The 24,249-nt window shown below is 37.3% G+C and overlaps 1 protein-coding gene across 4 annotated transcripts; it reads right to left on the bottom strand.

Annotated features, from left to right (window-relative positions):
- Positions 1 to 281: 281 nt before the first annotated feature.
- Positions 282 to 24,170, bottom strand: rnf34b (ring finger protein 34b). 4 transcript variants are annotated; one of them, XM_052115914.1, is made up of 8 exons: positions 24,047 to 24,170; positions 15,060 to 15,284; positions 13,166 to 13,600; positions 9,131 to 9,193; positions 8,677 to 8,881; positions 8,137 to 8,163; positions 5,243 to 5,284; positions 282 to 2,709 (listed from the first exon to the last, which is right to left on the bottom strand). In XM_052115914.1, exons 1-8 carry the CDS (start codon positions 24,050 to 24,052, stop codon positions 2,519 to 2,521), a joined length of 1,194 nt encoding a protein of 397 aa, XP_051971874.1. In that variant the 5' UTR covers positions 24,053 to 24,170; the 3' UTR covers positions 282 to 2,518. The 4 variants fall into 4 exon arrangements, with proteins under 4 accessions (XP_051971874.1, XP_051971876.1, XP_051971877.1 ...); XM_052115915.1 differs by having other exon boundaries at positions 284 to 2,709; positions 8,677 to 8,878; XM_052115916.1 differs by lacking the exon at positions 5,243 to 5,284.
- Between the last annotated feature and the right edge of the window lie 79 nt (positions 24,171 to 24,249).

Here is a 24,249-nt window from a genome sequence, read left to right as displayed (position 1 = left end):
TTCCCGCTCATTTCTCTCTCTCGTGGCGAGTCAACTGAGTGCTAAATATGGGCCACGTTATTTCATACTCACCGTCGGTTTTCCACAATAATCAGGAACCTTATACTGGTATTACTTTATTAATAAGTCGGCATTTTTAAACGAATTCATAACCATTTTGACTAGCTTATTCAATTTCTCTGAGTGCGCTCTAGTTATCAGACACTAGAGGGCGCAGATCAGCATTTTATAACTTGCCCCACAGGAAATACAGTCGTAGGCCTACTTAAATGAGAAAAATCTTTATTTTGTTAGTTCAAGGTACCATATATATATTTTTCAATTTAATAAATAATTTTTGAATTACCAAAATAAAAAGTGCAACATTCCAAACTACAAAGACCAGACCCAAAACTTCTTAAAGCGCTCACTTAATTTTGAGGGTGTAATCTTTTCCATTGTATACTCAGCTAGAGTAGTTGCCTACTACCAAGTGACATCTTTTAAAGATAGCAGCATTAGAAACATACACATATGCACAGTGTCAGTGTTGGGTAGACAGTGGTGGAAATGTTTTAACACCAGAAAAAAAAAGGGAAAAAAAAGTTTGAAAAATACAAGCTATCAATTCTCCTGTAGTATTTTCTTTTTGGGTGGTGTAAAAGATGACCTACTAAATAAATGCTGTTGACATTCTAGGGAAAACTGAAACGAAGAGGATGGGGGAAAAAAAAAGAAAAGGACTGAGTATAAATATATGCATATACTTGAGGTACATCTTGTTTTTACATTTTTATAAAATGATGCAATTAATAGGTTAAATTTTCCATTATATTTGTTTGTCTAGGCAATACCACAGACTTTCTAACTTATATTTGACTACATAATTCACCGAAAAACAAAGGGCATCTAGAGGAATTGTATGACAATTTCCTCTCATTAACTTACCATTATCTATAAGACTTCAATATTCACAAAAGAGGGGAAAGAAACAAACAGTGGATTCAACCAAAGTAGAATCTGCAATTTTTGTGCAAACCCAGTAGAGAACTGTGATACATAAATGCACGTAGCACCGCTGGTGGAAATCTTTGAAATGTACACAGGTTTGTGTGGCCACAAAACACACCAAAAAAATGGACTTCCGAGTCATTGTATTGCTTGAGATGAAGAACAACAAAGCAGATTTGTCTCTTCGACCAACAGAGAAATTGATTTTTTTTTTTAATCAAAACCTATCATGGCATGAGGCCAATTTAAGGTGCACCAAGTTATTTTTTCCACTTCAAAAAGTTTTACACCTAAATATGTATAAAAAGATGCACAATCACAAAAAATACTTGGTGCAACTTTAAATATTATGTTCACATGGCACAATGGAGGCAGATTAACCACACATTTATTGTCTTACAGGTACTGCAAAATTGGATGAAGCTAAAAAGTAATTGAGGTTCCAGTGATAAGCTACATAATGGCAGATGCTGGATTCCAGTGACTCTTTGAAAATATGAAATGTATTTTCTTTCAACTAGCAGTCACTGTTGCTGTAGATAACTCCACTGCTCGCTGGTCATTTGATCCTGTGTTACGGATACTAAATTGTGGCATGTGGCAGTAGCAGATTCAGTACATGGGAAATAAAGGTTTTAATAATAGCACATAAAAACAATCCAGAAGCCATTCTGCACATTTCTACTTTGGCACCTACATTCTCCCTTCACTGTCGCTATGACAACATGCATCTTAATGGCAATCGGTTTCTCTACACGCACATGTAAAGAACTCTAATATTGCACATACAATAAAACATTTCAGAATGTTTACAATAATGTAAACCATTTAAACTTAATATACTTTTTTCCTCTAAAGTCCATCTTCCCTAGTTTACTAACCACAGATTTGATTCAAACACAAGTACAGTGTCAATGAATCACCAAATAAAACAGCCAGCAGGAAATGCTTGCACTCGAAAGTGTGTGCGCAGTACCACTTCCCTTACTTTAAAGGGACAGTTCACCCGACAATGAAAATTCTGTCATAATTTACTCACTTTAATGTTGGTTTCAACCAAATCAGCCAATTCATTTAAAAGACCTGCCTCAAAAGAATGATTCGTTCATGAATCGCTACTTCCATCATGAATGTGCCAAGGACATCTAGGGTGGACGTGAATATTTTAAGTGAATAATGAAATCTTTTGGCATGTTCTTCACACAAAGCTATTGTTTGACTTCAGAAGTCAAGGAATTTAGTACCCAAGTCATATTGACCACTTTTATGATACATTTCTCTGCATTTTGCAAGTTTGAACTCTACAATTCCCTTTCATTATAACTGCATGGAAAAAAACGACTCATACATTCTTCAAAAGAAAGTTACATGGGTTAGAAATGACATGAGGGTGTGTAAATAATAAAATAATTTATATTTTTGGTGAACTATCCCTTTAATTCAGCGTGAAACTAAAGGTAGTGACTTGATCCATGGCCCCATACTGCTTAGTCCAGTAGTGTTTTGATTTTCCAGTAGTGGCCCAGTGTTAAGATTTGAAGACGTGCACTGCCCGCACCACATACTGCCTGCAGATGGGGCACTCGTTCATTCTCTTGCCACACTTGGTGCAGGTGACCATGTGACCACACTCAAGCAGAACACAGTCTATAACAGCATCCATGCAGATGCGACACAGGTTCTCATCAACGCCGCCCAGCTGAGCCACTTGCATGCCATCTGCAAGACAAGACAGAAATCTCTTGTATGGCTTCACAATCACACTTTACTGCACTGCTTTACATATTTGCACACTGCCATTTGCACAGCTTACTGTACCTTAGACAGACAGACAGATAGACAGACAGATTTCTCTTATGTGTTTTAAGTTGTTTTTTTTTCTTGGGAAAGAGTTTTGTACATGACAGCATAAATAATAACTATATTAATTTTAAGCAAAATGTAATGATGTCATTATTTACTCACACTTCCTTAGAAGATTTTCTGTGAATATACATATATATATATATATAAAGTACATTTGATCAGCTCCATCACATGACTTCAAAATACTTTTTTGAAGTCATGTGATGAAGTCTGCCAAATGCATAAATGTAAATGTAAAATACTTAATTATTGCTACCTTATTTAAATGTGTTTTTTAAAGATTTTAATTTTATTTTTTATTTGCCTCATTTTATTACATTATTTAAGATGATTATTCATTATTCTGATGAATTCATATTGATCTTGACTTCAATAATGACTTTTATTTTGGCACCTGTGCAAATAAAATTCCCCATTGGATAAATCATTTTGAATTTTTATGGTATTTTTGGTCCTTTTTGGAGCTTCAAAGCAGTGGCCACAATGAAAATTGAAAATAAAAAATAAAGTTCTACGTTCCACAGACAGAAATAACAGAATAAAGGTTTGGAACAAAATGAAGATGAGTAAATAAATGTTGTGAACTTTTCCTTTAACATATTGGACCCAATTTTAAGAGCACTAGCTCTTTGCACTCATGACAATTTTAAGTCAGTGGGCATGGCCATGAAGTTTTGGTATTTTTGTGCAAACATGCACCAAGTCTAAACGCAAGTGGGTTTGGCGAAATTGTGTGCGCTATGTGCTAATGGGCTGGATCAAGTACAATTTCATTCTGAGGTTCTTCTCCGGTTATTGCAGTACCAGCGTCCTAATATGTAGTCCATTCCCTGAAGCACTAGCAATATAAACAAAGATGGCACAATCATAAGTTGGTAGTGTAAATGGACAGCATGCAATTAATTTGAATAATATAAATATGGGCACGCTCCTTTTATATGCTTAGAAAATGCGATTCTTGTCAGTATGCTCCATTAAATTATAGGGAATGTAAGTATTATGAATAATTTTCATCTACTGACACACAAATCATAGCTAGTATTAATAGTGATTGAATCGTCATGCACCTCACTTCTACCGGTCGTTTTTGAACAATTAAATGTATTTATTGAAACACGAAAAAATTCAACCAAAAATATTTCTACATTTAAATGACACTTTAAACGAAAATAAAATATATACTAAACAACGAAATGGTCAAAAAAAGAAAAGAAAGAATGAATCTTTTACATTTTATCCTCTCCAAATTCTTTCACCGGCACCTTTTGCAGTGACATAAATACAGTTGGAAAAATACCAACACAAACTAGATCATAAATATAACTGTAAATATAAACATAATAATAAAAATAAACCATGACCTATAGATAGTTTAATACAAATCTCATACATTTTTGTTTCATAAGACGGATACAACTCTGATCACCAGGGACCTAATTTGATGTTCCACATTGTTTCCAGAGTTTGGACATTAACTTTATTACTACCTGCTGGTGGAATCTCCAAACTGCAAATACAGGAACTGAGATTAGACTTTGTGCTGAAAACAGATATGCTTTCAAAATGTCTTGGCGCAATGACCTATTTCTCAGGAAAATAGCAAATTGCGCTTTACACCATTTACAATACACCCATAGATTGCATGCATACGCCCAAAGACAGCACAAACACTCCCAACCATGTCTACTTGTGCTTTGCACTGGCACAAATATTGCACTTAGAATTAGTGCACTTATAAAACGTATAGAAACGGTTGTTGCACGTAGCGCTGCACCTTGTGCACTCACGGAAATAGAGTCCCTAGTTTTTTTTAATTATATTATGTCGTTCTGGCCAGTCAACGTTAGTGTTCAAACCCTTCAATAAAACATTTCTTATAATGAAAGCATATTTCATATTGCTTTCAACTGTATTGTACTCCAGACTAATAAGCCAGTATTTGCTTATGCCTGTCTTCATTATCTCTGTTAAGTGCTGTAAAAACAAAATCATGAATAGTGCACAACCTCAAAGCCTGCTAAACCACAAAGATATCTGGTCTGTCTCCAAAAAGCCACTTAAAATATTGTGCCAGAAATTGGGCAGCAATAATTTTGGGACCTTAATATCAGCTTGGGCTCTTGTCCAAGTGTTAATCATTAAATTAAATGATGATGGCAAGGTGCAATTACAGTAATGTGACAAGCTATAAGAGACAGACAGATCACATTAGGAGCATTAATGACATATTATCAGACACAAATTTGATCATGCACGTGAGAGCCACATATCAAACTTCAGCCACTGCCAACATGCATTGGGATGCAATCACTTTTCACCCACATTCATGATAATGGAATGATTTCAAATGATGTTGGGGCAGCATTACACAAAGACTTAATCTTACCTTCAGTACCTCCATTGCATATAGGTGGAGGGTAAACTATAACTTTGACAAACACAGTAATGGCAGGGTTAGCATTTTTAGCATAAGCTAGCATTTTCCAAATTTCACAAGGTTAACACTTTATCCTGAGTTAGAAATGAATCCTGGGTAGTCAGGTTTCAAGATTTTACACTTTATATTTGTAAACCCTAGTTTGATTTTCTTATTTGCATATTTATGAGGTAAATAACATTGAGTTGACAAGTAGAGCACACAACGAACACCCAACTTGGTGTTTTAATAACTGCTTGTTCATCTGTGGAAATGTCTCCACATAAATCAATTGATTAAATGATTCATCATTCCAGTTAATGCATCAGCCATAACTGTTTGACATTTTAACTGTTTCCCTCAGACACTGAAACTAAAAAAAGTTTTGTACCCTTCAAGTGGAACCAGAAATATCATAATTACGAGTTCTGAGCACATGAATGACCCAGCAAAGTCAAATTTACGAGTGGAAAAGTCGTAATTCTAGATGATACCCGAGTTTCCAAGTTGGGACATTGGAAGGGGCGTGTCTACATGAAGATCATGGAAACCAATGATTTTGCAAAATTATTTTAACTTCTGTACTTTATTTAAAAAATATGAATTTATTTTAAACCAATCAGCTACAACATTAAAACCACCTGCCTAATACTGTGTAGATCCCCCCCGTGCCACCAAAACAGTGGCAACCCACATCTCACAATAGCATTCGAAGATGATATTCTTCTCACTACAATTGTACAGAGTGGTTATCTGAGTTACTGTAGACACTGTCAGTATGAACTTGTGATGGGCATTCCAGCTCAGCTCACCAAAAAGAGCCGGCTCTTTTGGCTCCCAAACAGCTCTTTAAAAAACATGTTTTGTATTTTTGCAAGTCAAACAGTTTGCGATAGTTTGACTATGATTGGTGTTAAAACAATTCTAATTAAATTATTAGGTTGTGCTTAGAACCGGCTTTATATGAGATTTTGTTTTGGCAAATTCTACACTGTGCTCTAACATTGTCTACATTATTAAAATGCATCAAAATGCTACTGTGCTTCCGACTCATTTTCCACTTTTGTTTTCACAGCTGTTCTTACTCTCTTTTCTCGGCTGCTACTTTTTTTTTTAAGCAAAAAACAAAATTATTACAAAAAAATGACATTCAAATTACAATCAACTTAATTTTAACATGGGCTGACACACAAAAAGAAGAATAATATAAGGAGACATTAAAAAAATAATAAAAAAAAATAATTACAACCTCATGTAAAGAAGTCACAAGGTTACTTCTTTACATAAGAAGTACCCTTGTACTCTAGGAGGGCTCTGCCCTCCCTCACACATCTTTGGTCCATTGGTTGACACCACGTGTCTGATTGACAGGAACAACAGGTGAAGCTGTTAGTCTGAGCAGACAGAATGTGTGTGTGCTTGAGCATTTAGGCCTATATTATTTTATTTATTTTTCGTTCTTTGAATTAGTTAAATCTATTCAATTAAATCTTTTGATTATTCATATCTTAATTTTTTTAATATTTATTTTTAAATAGATTCGGCTAATCTGAAATGCGAGCCGGCTCGTTTGCGAATGACCCATCACTAGTATGAACCACTCTGTCCATTCTCTGTTGACCCCTCTCATCAACCATGCATTTCCATCTGCAGAACTGCCCTCACTGGATGTTTTTTTTGTGTGGCACCATTCTGAGTAAATTCTAGAGACTGTTGTGTATGAAAATCTCAGAAGATCAACCGTTACAGAAATACCCAAACCAGCCAACAACAGACAACAACAATCATCCATGCGGTTATCTAATCAGCCAATCGTGTGGCAGCAGTGCAGTGCATAAAATCATGCAGATAGAGATCAGGAACTTCAGTTAATGTTCACATCAACCATCAGAATTGGGAAAAATGTGATCTCAATGATTTGGAGCGTGGCATGATTGCTGGTGCCAGATGGGCTGGTTTGAGTATTTCTGTAACTGCTGATCTTCTGAGATTTTCATACACAACAGTCTCTAGAATTTACTCAGAATGGTGCCACAAACAAAAAACATCCAGTGAGTGGCATTTCTGTGGACAGAATTTATTGAAGAGAGAGGTCACAGAGAATTGCCAGAATGGGTCAAACGGACAAAGTCACCACAATTGTGCTGAGAAGAATATTATCTCAGAATGCTATTCTAAGATGCGGGTTGGCGCTGTTTTGGCAGCCCAAGTGGGACCTACACAATATTAGGCAGGTGGTTTAAATGTTGTGGCTGATTGGTGTATATGACAGTCAATTAATTCAGTTAGTTTTAGGCAAAATAATTAATAATTTGTTAGATACCATGCCTTAGTAAATCATATATGTTGTCTTTAAGTATTGTAGGTGTATTCACTTTTTAGTTGTTTATTCACTGGTACAACAGAAAAAGAGCCTTTGGCATTGTTCATTGTGCATTTGTTTATGTTTGGCTTCTTCTGTATTTTGTTTCCCACTTGAATGCCAAATCAACTTGGAGGTACGATCTTCCCAGGTTCACCTGAAGGCAGCATTTCTGTGACTGTACAAATCTCATGAATATTTAACGAGGCAAGCATTGTTTGGTTTGAGATGGGTTGTCTGTTGCTTAACAACTGTAAAACCCTAAAATCACATGGTGGCATTGTTTTTAAAATAACAAGTGTGAAACGTTGTTTAACCCAAGGTTAAAATTGGCCTTAGCCCAGAGTTAAAAAACATGAATCCAGGGTTAAATGTTGCTTGCAAAGCCTATTATTTATCTACATGTTTATACATTTATCAGACTACATACTAAAGTACCAAATTAATTTGGTGTTAACATAAAAGTACATGTACAGTATATGTAACATATGTATTCTCTTACCTGCAGATATGTTGCTAACATTGTCCACTGCAAAGAAAGAAAAGAAAAAACAATTTTAAGGAGACCATGAGGCTTTTTTGAAAATCATATATGCCACAGTTGAATTTGTACTGATCCTTGACTGATTCAGTTTCACGTTTTAAATATATATATATATATTTTTTTTTTTTAAAGTCTTTCAGGAAAGGCTCTGTCTCTTTTCTGGAATTGAAAAATGTGAAAAAATGGGCCCATTCTTTCTCATCATCCACCGCTTTCATTATACGACGGTCAGCTGTGCTATTTCCAGCTTTAACAAATACAAAAGTTGACCTCTCATTATTTTGCCAATTATATATCTAAAATGTCTGTTGAAGTACCCATGAACATTTTATGTGCAATTCTATCGATTTTGTAAGTAGAGCCATTACTATTTTCTTATGCAACCCATATTGGTTCATCTTACATTAACTACTGTTTAGTTATGATTAACACTTCATTGACTGATTGTATCATGAAGAAAGCAATACAAAATTATAACAATATGTTTCATGTTCTTACTGGATCTTCTGTTGTGTTCGTTCTCTCTGTAAAGTCGATGGACACGCTCCACCAACTCCCATTTCTCACAGCAACCTGAATAGTTGACAAAGTTTCGTGCAAGGATCTCTTTCAGCTGCCGTACAGTCAGACTCTCAATGTCTTCTTCGTGAGACAGGTCTGAGAGGGAGGCGCGCGCCCGTCTCTGCGATGCCGGGCTCGCCTGCTTAGGGTAAAACACATGGGGTTATAGCATTCAACTGCAGTCAACAATCCTACAACAACACAAACATAATATAACTCCAGAAGATATTTCTTAGCATTGAATTATAAATGTTAATGGATGCTCAGAGAGAATCTGAGTGTTTCAAAGTAACCCAATCATCTTCACAGGCAGTAGTATAATAACATAACAAATGTTGATTTGTTGTCATGCTGTTGCAGGGAAAGAATACACAAAGACAGTTTCTCTCACCTCCAGTATCTCCTCATGAGGCTCCAGGTTGAGGAGAGAAACTGATGCAGCATCTCCATGGTCCTAATGATAAAACACAAAGGACGTATTTTAAGTCTAAAAAACCTGTTATATCTGACCACTCAGCTACTTATCAGTAATTAAGGGTCACAATAAGTTTAAATAACAAAAAAAAAACATGTTCTATGAGTGAACTAAGATATTTGTCACATATTTTAATGAAAGGAATCCCAGGCTCAGGCTTTGTACACACAAATAATTTTTTTTCAATCATTTGTTTGAAAATGTATTCATTTAGCTACTTTACACCTCTCTACCACACTAGAATGGTGTTTTCTCCACCAAAAAACAAAGTTCTATGATTCCAGATTGAGTAAAAAATGGCCTGCACTACCGTTTCCTTAGGAAAAAAAATTATATTAGGAAAACTATTGAGTTTTCAAATGACAATCAATGTTTTTAATTGACAGCATTTGTAGAATAATTTTGATTTCCGAAGAAAATTATTTTCACTTGTCCCTCGTTTATTAAACAAAAAATAGAGCAAAAACTGTAGTAACAGTAAGGCATTTACAATCAAAGTGAATGGTGCCAGTCCATTAATGTTAAAATTCATACTGTTTCAAAAGTATAGCCACAAGACGTAAATAAATATTATACATGTTAACATGATTTTAGTGTGAAAATCGTTTACAGGGTTTACCTGTGTTTAGTCATGTCAACGAAGTTGTAACATTTGATTTCCCAAAAATCTTCCCTATTCCCGAGTTCTACGTGCTCGGACCTGAGAGAATACGGGACAAAACCGACTCAACCCTGAGATTGTAGAATCTCGTAAAGGTATTGGGTGTTGCCCAGTCCACCACTTTTCAGATGTCTGCTAGGGAGGTGCCGTTGGCCAGTGCCCATGAGGATGCCACACTTCTCGTCGAGTGTGCTTGAACCCACAAAGGGGTGGGCATGGCCTGGGTCTGATAGGCCAAAGCAATGGCATTGACGACCCAGTGGGCTAGCCACTGTTTGGAGACAGCATTCCCTAGGAATGGAATGAACGTCTGAAACCAAACATACTACTGTACTGTATGGCTCTACAAACAAAGAACAGACAGCTCCTGATATGTACATGATGGCATTTTGTTTTCGTCTTGTAGAGAATACTTTATTTGATGTTGTTTTCTTGGTTTAGACACTGCTCGCAGTTTGGGAGAGGTGAAAGGTGCAGTTCTGTATTTGGAAAGGCACTAATGTCTCCCTGCAACAATGTCTTGTATGTGCATTGCATGTTTTTGCAACCGTATACATAAAACTGTATTTAAACACTCTCTTAAGCATTTGAAAAAGGCGCACACATAACATCTATGTGTGTGTAAACGGGTAAAGGTACAGATAACATCTCTGAGTGTGAAGACACATAATCTCACTTAGTGTCATCTGATTAAGATAAACACTTGTGATTTCAACTGTATGTGCCTTTGTAATTCCAGGACAATGGGCAAAAGGTGCCACTGTACATATTGTTATATTCCACATTGCTAGTCTACAAATGATTCTAAGCCAAACCCGTTTGTAAATTCTTGGTGGCAATTGTCCTTTTTCCTCTCTTTAAATGTTACAGTTGTAGCCAGCACTCTACATAGACTCGGAAGAATACAATCACACATGTGTGATCACAATGACATCTTGTTAAGCATTTTAAATATTTAAGCTGTCAGAGCACAGTTACCATTTTCATAAAAAAAAGCTGTTTTATAACATTGTTTAAGCAAAGTTATGAAAGACCAACAGGTGTTATTAAATGTAATGGGGTGGCTGTGGCTCAGTTGGTAGAGCGGGTTGGCTGCCAATCACAGGGTTGGCGGTTCGATTCCCGGCCCACATGACTCCACATGCCGAAGTGTCCTTGGGCAAGACACTGAACCCCAAGTTGCTCCCAATGGCAGGCTAGTGCCTTGCATGGCAGCTCTGCCGCTATTGGTGTATGAGTGTGTGTGTGTGTGAATGGGTGACTGGGACACAGTGTAAAGCGCTTTGGTAACCTCTAAGGTTAAAAAAAGTGCTATACAAGTGCAGACCATTTACCATATATAACAGGTGTTACAGCGAAGCATGAGTCAGACCTAAGTTTATCATTTGTAGGCATATATCTTAAAGAGCTTTTTTAGCATTTTAATTAAGTTGAATTATTTAAATATTTCTTATTGTAAATTCATTTTAAGTCAACTTGAGGCCCCCTTGGAAGTATGCTGCGGCCCCCTAATGTGTGTCCCCGGTTGAGAACCACTGGGCTAAAGTACCAAATTGATTTGATGTTACCACACTAAATCATGTTAACATGTAATCAACATTTTGCCACAAATGCTGTCGATTGAGCTTAACTTGAATTGAGCCTGAAATATTCCTTTATCCAAAACTAATCTGATCCACTTTAAATCTATTACTGTTTATAATAGCTTTTATTGATTAGAAATGCTTTCTTTAAATATATCAAACCAACAAAATTTTGTTGGAAATACAGAAGCCATTCTCTCATTCTCTTCCTCTTTTGGCTAATGGCGTTCATCCTGTCTGCTGTCTGGCTGAGGAATTGACTGTGTTTATGAGGAAGCTCAGCACATGGACTGAACTCTCACACAAGACAACATACAGAACAGACGTCGCACAGCTTTGCTGGCTGGTTGCGCATTAATAATGAATGGGCCAGCCTGCCTACCCAGGCTCTATTGAGTCACACTGGACCATCACAATCTCTCCTTAAACACACACAGACGTTTACATAGAGTACATACCATAGACAATTTTTTTTATTAAGCTAAATATAACAATACTCACCCTAACACTTTTCCTAAAAGAAAACTTTTAGTATATTAAAAAACAATGTTTGCTTTATTTAGAAATGAATTTCCCAACTGAGGATGTCCCAATAAATGTGTCCCTATATGCCTAGTCATTTGCCACGTGTAGCTGATTGCGACTCTACTCTCCTGTCGCGCTGGAAGGAATTATGAGAAGATCTGTTCCAACCTTATGTAATGTGCTCAGCATGTCAAATCTGAAAAAAGGCAAAGCTTAAAAGTCACTACTAGCCTCGTGGGATACAGCTGTTTCAAGAACCCACGTGGTCACATCAAAGCACGTCAGAGCTGAATGTTCAGAAACTAAGGGCTGTAAGCAGCTTAAAGACCACATGAAATGACTTGACGTTTTCCTTTCCTGTGAGATAATTCATAAATGTCCAGTAGGTCTGCAACTAACGATTATTTTTATAATCGACTAATCTAACGATTATTAGAGTGATTATTCGACTATTCGGCCGATTATTGCAACAATTAATTGTCAAAATGTTTTTGTCGATAATGTCGACTAATCGTTTCAGCCCAATGTCCAGATAATAATTTAAGAACAAAAATTGATTATTTGAATCAAAATAGAGCTGCACCATGGGTTCCCTAAAGTATTTCTAACAGGTTTTTACAAGAGTGATTTTTGATGAGTAAAATAAGGTCAAACGTTAACATTAAAGTGACTTCCCATTTTGTTCTAAAACATTACACACATACAGTCATATATTAAATGTGAATTTTGAAACGATACATTATGTGCTTTAAAAATGAAAATAGCTAGAATGTTGCTAAATAAGGACAACAACTGTTGTCCACGTAACATCATACATCATTTGTCAAGTTTTAAATAATTTGGCATGATTGACCAATTACATGCAAATTAATAAACAAAAATGTTGTTGTTGAAAATCTTTTCAAGTAATGTTTACCACAGAGACAATTGTATAGACATTATTACACTGCTCACTGGTATATTTGATTTGATCTAAGCTGTACAGCTGGAGCTGACTGCCCCCTATTACCACATCAAGGTGGTACATTAAGCTTGCATTTCTCTGATGGTTTCGAAATTTACATACATTTTTTAACACATTATTTTTCATATAATTAATCACACTAAATGAACACGTTAAATTGACAGCCCTACTACAAACTGAACAAATTGATCAGAATCAAAGAATTCCCATCGCCTCACCTGACTGGTTGTCCCTGAGCTATCACTGCGACTGAGAGCTTCTCCCTGAGAGGCGGTTGCGGATAGTGCCGACTGCTGTGATGCAGAGCGCGTGGCAGAGGCAGGCAGAGTGGAAAGAGAGCACGGGAGTGACGGCATTCTGTCTGTATCCCCTTCCACCTCCTCTTCCTCCTCCTCACCATGTTCTCCGATCTCCAACTCGGCACCCAGATGGCAGAGCACGAGGTCCACCAGGTCCTCTTTCTCTCTGCAGGTGTCCGTGTTGATGTTTCGCAGCGTGAGGTACTGCCGCAGGTCTTTAACGCGGAGTCGCATTAAGCGTGGCCGCTGGAAGGCCGTGCCCCACAGCAGGTGGCAGGTGGCACAGCGGCGCAGGTTCTCCTGCAGCACAGAGCACAGAGAGCAGAAGCTCTTCTTACAGTCCGAACAAATGTGCTGCCAGGGAGAAGAGAATAAAAAGCATTAGAGAGAAAGGGGTTCGCAATTTCAACAATACAATGGATAAACAACAGTGTTACTGTTAAAATTCCTTGAATGCAAACATACAGTAATGTGCAAAAGTCTAAGGCACATTAGATGTTTCACAAAAACATATGTCTTAAGATGGTTGTTTTATGTCTTCTGCTTTATTATGTCAGTAGGAAATAATTTTTCCTTTATGTGCTTAAAGGAAAAGTCCTTTTTTCCTATAAATTCTCCTCCCTGCCCAGTAGGGCGATATGCATGAAGAATGTGAATCAGCATAAACAAAAGAAGACGAACTCTTAAGAGAGGGGAGGGCTGTTTTTAAAGTGGAGATTTATAGTAAAAATTGACTTATTGATCTGTTTCTCACCCTCACCTATCATATCCCTTCTGAACACATGGATTTAACCAGTGGAGTCGTATGGATTACTTTTATGCTGCCTTTACATGCTTTCTGAGCTTCAAAGTTTTGGACCCTGTTGACTTGCATTGTAAGGGCCAACAGAGCTGAAATTAGTGTTCTGCTGAAGAAAGAAAGTCTTACACATCTGGGATGGCATGAAGGTGAGTACATGAAGACCGATTTTCGTTTTTGGTTGAACTATTCCTTTAATGGGTTGGTGGGTGAAAATCAATTTACAATGTGCACTGATAATTTCCTTTAGCAGTAAATGGTCAACTTCATAAAATGAGTGATTTAATTATGTCATGGTTTAGTTTTTTGATTGACACTGAAGGAAAACTGACAAATGTTGCCATCTCTAAACTGTCTGCAATCAGTGCTGCATGCTGCAACTTATCTTGACTGAGGAGGGTTTTAGCTTTCAAACTCTGTGAAAAGCATTTCTGTCTCTGTTGGCTGGCTCAGTGATTGTTATCAAATGTCACCATGTTCAATCAATCCAGTCCAATTGGAGTTTATGCCAGCTCTATCCATCATGACTATGCATACGTGTGCTGGTGCAGACAGATGTGAATGTGCTGATAGAATATCACAACACTGATGATATCTCGAGAAGTAAACACTTCATACCAGACTAGCAAGATGAAGAGCAGCACACATTCATCATAACCCTGTGGGGAAGGGGGAGCTTAGCCCAGCCTAAGGCTGATAGCTGATAGCCTGGCGCGGACTGGCCATTGCGAAACGGGAGCTGGATAGGCCGCGATAAGCTGAAATGGTATGGCCGGTTTCTATGTAAAATCTCAGGCCGATTTCTCTTCCTAGTCCACCCCTGCTGACAGCTGATCTTCCAAGCTGGTTAGAATGGTCTGTTTTGATGATTTTACAGGGATTGTGAGCACTTGTCAGCATGTCAGTCCACCCGTGTGACCCACCTTAAGTTGTTTTGATAATAAAAGTTGTCTTATATCCTGAAAAACCTTTGATTCATGCCAAATCGTATCTCATAAACCACTTTTGCCCTACCTTTCGTCGGAACACGGAGAAGGCCAGTCCGCAGGCTTTGCACACCAGGCCTGTGGTTCCTGATGTGGTGCTGCTGGGGGGGTAGGTGGAATATCCAGCACTGGGGGCGAAGCGGAATGGCCCGGCTCCAGCTCCGAAGCCCGGCTGCTGTGTACGGACCGTACCTGAGCCCATCACCTCGTTCAGAAGCCCGCAACATGACGCCCACATGGAGGAGGCCCCCGCCTGGAGAAGAAATATCAGATATAAAGGATGTTATGACAAATCAACTGCACAAGTATTGAAACACATATTATTTAAGGATATGCACGACTAATCCTGTACTTGTTCTACGTCAGCTACTCGAGTATTAAAAACACTACTCAAATATCCCAAATTAATTTTCCTTTCTGCATTTGCATGCCATGAGCAACGCTGAAGTTCCCTCTAAAACTCTCACCAAATCTTGCAGTTACAATTGAATCCACTGTGGATGTGTGTCATAGGGGTTTTGGATGAGAGTAGATGATATGATGGCGTCTGTGCTTTTGAAAGCAAAGTGTGGCAATCCTTGATATATTTTGACAAACAAAGAATAATTTTTCAGCTCTGTAGGTTCATAAAATGCAAGTGAATGTTGATCAGAACTTTGTAGCTCCAAAAATCACATAAGGATATGCAAAAGTAATCCATATGTCTCCAGTGTTTGAATCCATATTGAAGTCCTTTATGACAAGAGAGTAAATGATAAGAGAATTAACGTTTTTGGGTGAACTATCCCTTTAATTTATGAGTAGTTGAGTACTTGTTTTTTGTGGGTTAGAATACTCGACTACCCACTCGATGCCCATCCCTAATAGAAAATGGGTATCTAAAATTCCAAACAGCTTTTCCAAACAACTTCTGCCCCTTCTGTCACCATTGTTTGCCAAAACCGTAACACAGCCACAGTGTTAACACTTCATGGACGTCAACTACAAGTCAAATTGCTAACACATTGAACTGGGATAGGTGCAAGAATGAAAGTTTTGTTTCAAGCATACAAACATTTTCCAAATCCTGCAATGGTGATTTCCACCCTGTGTTTTCAAAGACACCTGCACAGAGCAAACCCAAGTTATTTTGTTTTCTCCACTAACATTATATTTTAAATACAAACACATCATGGCTAAAAAGGTACTTTGTCCCAAATCTGCAGTTTATTGTCCCCACAGAGGGCAGATCTGTCTGCATGTCACAAATTAAATCATACACATATGCTTTACTGAGCTTCACATTATGTTACTCACTACCTGCTTTTTGGCATAATAACAGGAAAACAACCAACTCCAATCAACTTCAATATTCTTAAAGGTGAAGAGTGTGATATTTTTTCTATGTTAGAATACTTTATAGTATTCCAGCTTACTATGACACTGTAGAATTCCACTGTTAAGCACGTTTTTTTAAAGAGGAGGATGATATAAAGCATGATGATGGCTTCAGCAGAGGTATATCCAATCAGTTAACAACCACATGATCATGGTAGGTCTGACTTTAAAGGTTTAACCTTTTTTTAATTTTTTTTTATTACATTTAGTTAAAAATAAGTGGCATTTTTATTTCTCGATCTGGACTGTTGGGCTCTTCAAGTAAACTAGTGATATTTGATTTTTCTCTCCCTGAGAAGTGTAAACATGCGGTTCTGCTCTGTGGTGTTCTCAAAAGTGTTTTATTTTTTAAGGCCACGTCCACACGAAAAAGCATATTTTTCCTTATGCTTTGGCCTTCCGTCCACACTGAGGCGGCATTTTTGTTAGCAAAAATGTTCTTCCAAGACAATAAATTTGAAAAAGCTGTCTTCACATTATAGTCTGGACTAGGAAAACTGATATATCTGAAAATGATGACGTATTTGTTGTTGACGCAGTATTGTGATCCAACCAAAACGATCAAGATGATGGCCCGTGTTATAGATGCCAGCACTGTTGTGCCTGATATTCACTTTGATAGCATTGTTAAAGATAAATGTTACTTTGTGTAACATGCACTTTGCATTCCTACAAAGGTGACGGGAAGTTTACTCAGAAATACTTCACAATAGTCTATATTGTTGAACCATTGTGGTTTGAATGGTGGTGTGACATATTTATGGTTTCGGAAAACAGTTGTGACTAGCCAGGGCTGTGTTTCCCAAAAGTATTGCAAGCTTAAGTTGACCGTAGAGACCATAGGCACCAATAGTTTCTACAATCTACTTAGGCTTACGATGCTTTTGGGAAACGCAGCCCAGTTCATGTCTCCAACAATGCATCGTCCTATGGTGGTTAAGCAGCAGTGAGTTATGTCTTTGTATGGGAAATCCACCCCCTTACACAGCAAAATTGGCTAAACCAATGGTGTAAGTTTGGGACAGGACTGTCTTTCTATCCAACCAATGGCAGACTAGAATAATGTTCGGGAAATCTGTTTGAAAAAAGATGCTATTTTGGCAACTCCATTCGGACGCACTACAGGCACACAATTTAGAAAGGTATAGACTTTACTTTTAAATTAGGTATGTGATCTACTGCAATAAATTGCAATTCAATTTTTGCCGTTCTTAAGTGAATCCTCAAGAGCACATGGAATATGATACATTGTAAATGGCTGTTAGGATAATAAGACCATGCAAGACAAGTTCTGACTAATTCTAGTGTGCGTTTGGAATGTTAAAATGGTCTCAGGAAAGTGGGAAGTCATGTTTGTGAGAGCTAAACAGCCGAGATTAATGTATGTCTCTCAGGTTTCAGCTAAATGGATGTACAAACTAAACAGTGCTTCCATAATAATCATAAAATCTAGAGGGAGAAACAGAGAGCATGAGAGAGAGAGAGAGAGAGAGAGAGAGAGAGAGAGAGAGAGAGAGAGAGAGAGAGAGAGAGTAGATAGTACTATGAGTACTGTTGCTCTTAAAATGTCTAATGTACTGGGGCTTCTACAAGCTTTCTTTTACTTAACAAGTACATTTAGAAGATGTTGGATAAGACATTAAGCTTTCACTCTACCGGATGTGTCATAACACCACCAACACAGGGCTTTCTTATTCATAATCGTAGGTTCGGAGGTCAACGTTATTGTTTCTTTGTCTTCTCTAAATATATTAATCAATAAACCCCCATAGATGCAAATGCACACAAACATCACATTATTGACCCTATAAATATGGCAGCTGTCCAGTAGCTTTCATCACAGGCTGTGACCCACCATGGCATTCTATCTCGTCTTAGAATACTGCATGAAGAGTTGGGGGGTGGGGAGGGGATGCATCCTCTATTTAAGTGCTGGAAAATCAATGGGCTAATATGAACATGTATGCTTCTTATGATGCAGAATGGATGTGGAGACGCAGACAGAGAGAGATAAGGAGAAAGATTGACTTGCATAATGGGGCTGTGTTGACTGATGTATCGATAGTTTAAGCTGAGTGGTTGAGATCTGTTGTTGTCCTTACGCTCGGCACAGAGCAGGTTAAGCCAGATCGAGTACTTGGTTCACCCTGTGGCTCTGCTCTGTTTAAGCACTTACATAATGCGGCACTGCTATTTGTGGCCCTTTGGTGTATCAAATCATAACACTAGAGAATGGCAAAAACATCTGCATACAATTAGATATTAGTGACTCTTATCTTATGTTCTACAAGAGAGCACTAAATTAGTCCTGCATATGCATATATATATATATATATATATAAAAAAAATTTCATACTGTGTATGATAAATAATTTAAATACCTATAAAGTATGTCTAGATATATTTCAATTTCTTTTGTTTTTTCTAAGTTTTAGGGTTATGTAATTTTAATCAAACTAAATGTATTATCTAAAATGAATTCTAGATCACTAATCAAATGTAAACAAATTTGTGACATTAACCATGTTAAAATGGAATATTCCAGGTTTAATTCAATCGACAGCATTTGTGGCTTAATACTGATTACCACAAATACACATTGTTTCAAAAGTATAGCCATAAACATTATATGTGTTAACATGATTTTTTTGTGGAATAAAATAGTGATTTAACAGCATTACAGCGTTTACTGGCAATATGCTGTCATGACAACTGGATATAACTTTACACAGATAAGTTAGTAGGCGATTTAATCACACTAAAGTCATGTTAACAAAACATGTAATGTTTTTGTCTTGTGGTTATATACATTTGAAACAGTATATTTTTTTCAACATTTAGGGACATGCCCCATTCACTTCCTCTGTAGCCACAATTTTTGCAGTTTTTTAAATAAACAAGGAACAAAGTCAAATTTTTTTTTTGGTAATCAACATTATGCCACAAAAGCAGTCGATTGAGTTCAATAAATAAGTTAGGCCTATTATCATATAACATAGTATATATATATATATATATATATATATATATATATATATATATATTTTTTTTTAATTCCATAAACTGGGACAGTATCTTTATTGTGTATTTATGTAAGCCATTTCAAATTCTCAACCCATTACACTGAAGTTTGTGTTGGCTGGTCATTTCTGCGTTTATCAGATTATAAAATAATGTTGGCTGTTCATGAGAAACCCTGGGTTGAAGTGATGCCCTTCTGGCAGTACACAGAATATCTGAACAGTATGGCAGATATCGTGAGTGCCGTGTTGCGTAACATAAGGTCGAGTGTGAAATTGCTGCTCGTGCTTCAGTATGGCAGAGAGCCGGCGCTACAGCTTCCCCCTGTCACTTCAATTAGCACCCCGCGAGCTGAGTGAGGAGGACACAGCCATCACAGACTCATGCAGAGCACGACAGATAGACTGAATTTACTCAGTCATCATTTGTATAATTTACAAATAACGATAACTCTTTGAATGAAGTCTGTATATATAGTACATTATGAAGCTAATCTACAGTAGAGCGTAACAGTGTCCGCCCACTTTATCAACAGTCTTGGTTTGCAAAGTGTTTTCCCCATACATTTCTCCTTAGGGATTTCATAACCAAACCAACCAACTCCGAGGTGATCACAACATTAAAAACTTTGATTTGATGCAAAAAAAGTATGTGAAAATCTGACAAAAAGACAAACGTACAAGACTTGTTAAACTCTCAGGCTGCTCATGAAAGACCTTAATTGCACAAGACCAGACATCCTTACCCTTACCCTTAACAATACCTAACCCTAACCGACAGTCTTTTAAAATGCCAATTTGTTTTGTGTGACAATGTATAAAATGCACAGTTGTTGTAGCGCCTCTAGTGTTAATTTCACCAAGAAACTGCAGCAAAACCTAGAAAGCGACACGTAAAAGTCAGTTTGCAAAAATGTATAAAGACTATTATTCATTCAATGAGACCAGGTTGTTCGTTAGGGTATGAACTACTATCCCATGAAGCATTAAAATTAAAAATACATTTTTACAAATCTTTTCGTCGTTTGAGGGTGTAAGGAGACCGATTGCAGCATTCGCAGTGCATCATCACGGGAGTGGGCGGTCGCTGCACAGCTCTTTTGCCGCACTTTTTAGGCCATGATTCTCTGATTGGTGGATCTTTTCCTGCTGGATCCGTGGTAGAGTAATTTTTCCACAAGGACATAAAAAGCAACAAAACTTCACATTTCAAAATCATAGCCTCACCTCCATATTCTTGTGTTTATATCGCATGTGTATATGTGTGTGTGTACATCTCCACTAGCTTGTTAAACTACAGCTGTTCCAGCATTGGTGCTGGTAGTTTCTGACAGGTTGACAGACTGCAGTGATGGAGTCTCTTGCTTTTAGAGGTCTGATGATCCTAATGAGGTTCCTAATGATGACCTATTCCTTCACGTAGACCGAGAGACAGTAGTGAGGCTGAAAGATCTGTGTCCGTCAAGGTAAACAGAGCAATACAGTTCCCCTCAGTCACAATTTGATGCATGGGGACTCTTTTTAAAAGCAGTGCGGTAAATGCTTATTTTGAATTGATAAGCTCGCTGTACACCAGAGAGATCTGAAAGATGACCGTGCGCATGCCGAGATCAACTTAATTCAGACAAATGTGTCTGAAAAGGGCTCACAGCATAACTAATGCAGAGTCTTATAACTGCATTAAGTGATGTGAATCAGATAACTTTATAATGTATGCTCCATTTGAGCTTATCAGAAACAATGACTCTGCACCTTTAATTTGCATTGTAAGAAACTCTCTGTAAAAGCACCACTGTGTAAAGAAATCAACCCCACTGACAGACATACATGACTTGTAATGACTTCGCTGACAAATGAGCCTTCACATGAAAGTACAACTAATTACACAAGCTGATATGTAATTATAATACATATCAGTAATATAATTGTAGAAATGTATGACTTTCTTTCTTCTGTGGACCACATAAGGAGATACGGTATTATGCAAAGTGTTAGCCTCAGTTAGCTTTGACTTTCATTGCATTAAATGCACCGTACAATAAATGTGAATGATAAATGTGGCTAACAACTGTCCCTTTAAAATTATTCAGACAAAAAGATGGATTATTTCATCCATCCATCCATCCATCGTCAACCGCTTATCCTGTGTACAGGGTCGCGGGGGGCTGGAGCCTATCCCAGCTAACATTGGGCGAAAGGCGGGGGACACCCTGGACAGGTCGCCAGTCCATCGCAGATGGATTATTTCATTAAATGTAAATTTAATGAATCGTAGTTATCAGCATTTGTTATTTGGAGACAGCCCTCTTATTACAGAATGACTGGCATTACCAATAATTACCTTCTTGGGAGATATGCCACTCCGTTTCCACTTTTTAATATTAAACATATCAGCAAATCTCAAACTTTTCAGACTTCAGAGGACTTGTGTTTCTCTTGTCTTTGCCAACCAATGTGTCTCCTGAAACAAAGGATGTTAATGAACATGATTGACTATTTGTTGTTAATTATTTGATCAATTAAGCTTATAGATCGTTGATTAATCAATTTCATCTTAATTGCGTTCAGTAATCTTGCCATTTTTTGAGTTTCAAGCTGTTCACCACTTACAGTTTATTAAGAGATATTGTTAATGATTAATCGATTCTCATTTATTAACTTAAACGATTAACGATTAAAAAAATTCTTAAAATCTGCAACCCTACTAGAAACATATAGGAGTCCAGATTAAAATTGCTTTAGAAAACTTTAGTGTGGACCAGATAATGTAGGACTTGGGTCACTCTATAAACGAGAAATTAATGAAACGATAATTATCGGGCGTGATCTGAGAATTCTGAGTTGTAAATTACTCAAAAAATACTTAATAAAATAAAAATAAGCACACTAATTGATGTCCAACATATTAAAATTACACTGACTTATAATTTCACAACAAACAAATGTCAATACACCCATCATACTTCTAATGCACTCATGCCCCTGCTTGCTACTATATTATCTGATTTAAAACAGCTTAATTTCCAAAAACCAATGTCAAAAGAGGAGTTCTCCTGGGTGTCCTCCCCTATAAAAGCTTTCTTTAAGAAGATAGTTTCATCCTTTTCCCTCCCAGGGAGTAATTGGTCTATTCAAAGTGTCACTACAACATCATTACATTAACCACAGGGAGATACAAAGCCAAACAGAGCAGTGCTCTTATGAATCAGAGGAATTATTCATAAACCTGATTTAACAGACATGCAGTTAACCCTCTAATTATACCCACTCACGTAGACCCTCACATCTGTTCCCTCAAGAAAAGAGGTCAATACTTTAACAACTACATTCATTGCATGCAAAGGAGTGTGTATTAGAAAAATGGAGATATTCTGCGTGCAAGAATTCATCTCTGCTAGACCTAAATATCAAATATGATTATTTCTCCCCATCATTAAGACTTGAGACATTCATACTTCTCCAGTACTGCAAGTAAATCACATTTTGATGTCTGCAAATGTCCCCTTTAACCCCTAATTTAGGTGTAGGGAAACATTTATCCATTTAAATCCCACCACTGCTACTTCCACAATCATAAGCATTAGAACAAACTTTGTCATCATCACCATATTCACCCCTCACATCATAATCCACCATTCTGACATCATAAAGCTTCATCAATCAATTGTAAAGTTTTTAGAGAAGGGAAATCACTTCCATTCATCCCTGATAACTGTCTGAGTTCATTTTCATCACATCATTGTGACATTTCAGTGGGGGATCATTTATTCCCCTGACTCTCTGAGTTTCTTTTCCATTAATATCAGCCTAGAAAATCCTCATAATCACAATCATTATATCACCATCTCCGGAATCCTTGCGTCTGACCTCACTGTGTCCACTTCTCACGTCATTGTCCACTATTCAGACGTCATAATCACTACGGCCATATTTCAACTGTGACCTTTTATTTGGGGTAAGCTCTTCATGCCCACCATGACTGTTTAAGCTGCCTTGCCATTCATATCAGCCTTGCCAAGCATTGCAATCATAACCATTATTATTTCCATCACTATTCTGACGTCATAATCACTACGGCCATAATTATATTGTAACGCTTTAGTGAAGGAAATCACTTCTGTCCCTCATGACAGTCTGAGCTGCTTGTCCATTCATATCAGCTCAACCAATGACTGCTGCCAGACTATCCTCCAATCTTATTAGAGAAGAGCTGCGATAAACTGGGTTATGATGATCACAGCTTGCTTGTACACTCTGTTCCAAATGTCCATTATCATTTATTATTAACTATATATACACAGTATATATAAATAATTATATAGCTATTATATAATTACATAACTGTCACCCAAGCGTAAACACTCTTAAAAGCAAGACCAATGTTGAAGAAAACACAACCATAATCTTTTTGCAGACATCATACGACGAATCCAAACACAACTGATGCAACTCTTAAGAAACGTGATCGTTGACACATCGAATACGACATATGAATGAATTATTTAGACTGTTTCCAAGGAGATGCCAAATTACAAAGTTAAAATGCAACAGAAACGCGCCACCGGCTATCGCAAATCGAGAGAAAATCGCTTGCGATATTTCCCTAATTTTACCGTACCTTCATTGCAACTCCCGTCCGTGAAAATTGTCGGATAATTCTAAAATGATGCTCATTGCAAGGACGCTCGGGAACACTCCATGACGTCTTCTCTTTCTATCATCCCTGTGAATTTGTAGAAAAGAGCATAACGTAATGGACAAGCACAGATCCGCCAATCCTAAAATAGCAAAAGGCGCTGTTATGTATAGCAGCCAATCAGC

Source organism: Xyrauchen texanus, chromosome 43 (genome assembly GCF_025860055.1).
Source record: "Xyrauchen texanus isolate HMW12.3.18 chromosome 43, RBS_HiC_50CHRs, whole genome shotgun sequence".
Taxonomy (NCBI): Eukaryota; Metazoa; Chordata; class Actinopteri; order Cypriniformes; family Catostomidae; genus Xyrauchen; species Xyrauchen texanus.
The sequence above is the reverse complement of the archived record's forward strand: the minus strand, read 5'-3'. Positions and strand labels throughout refer to the sequence as shown.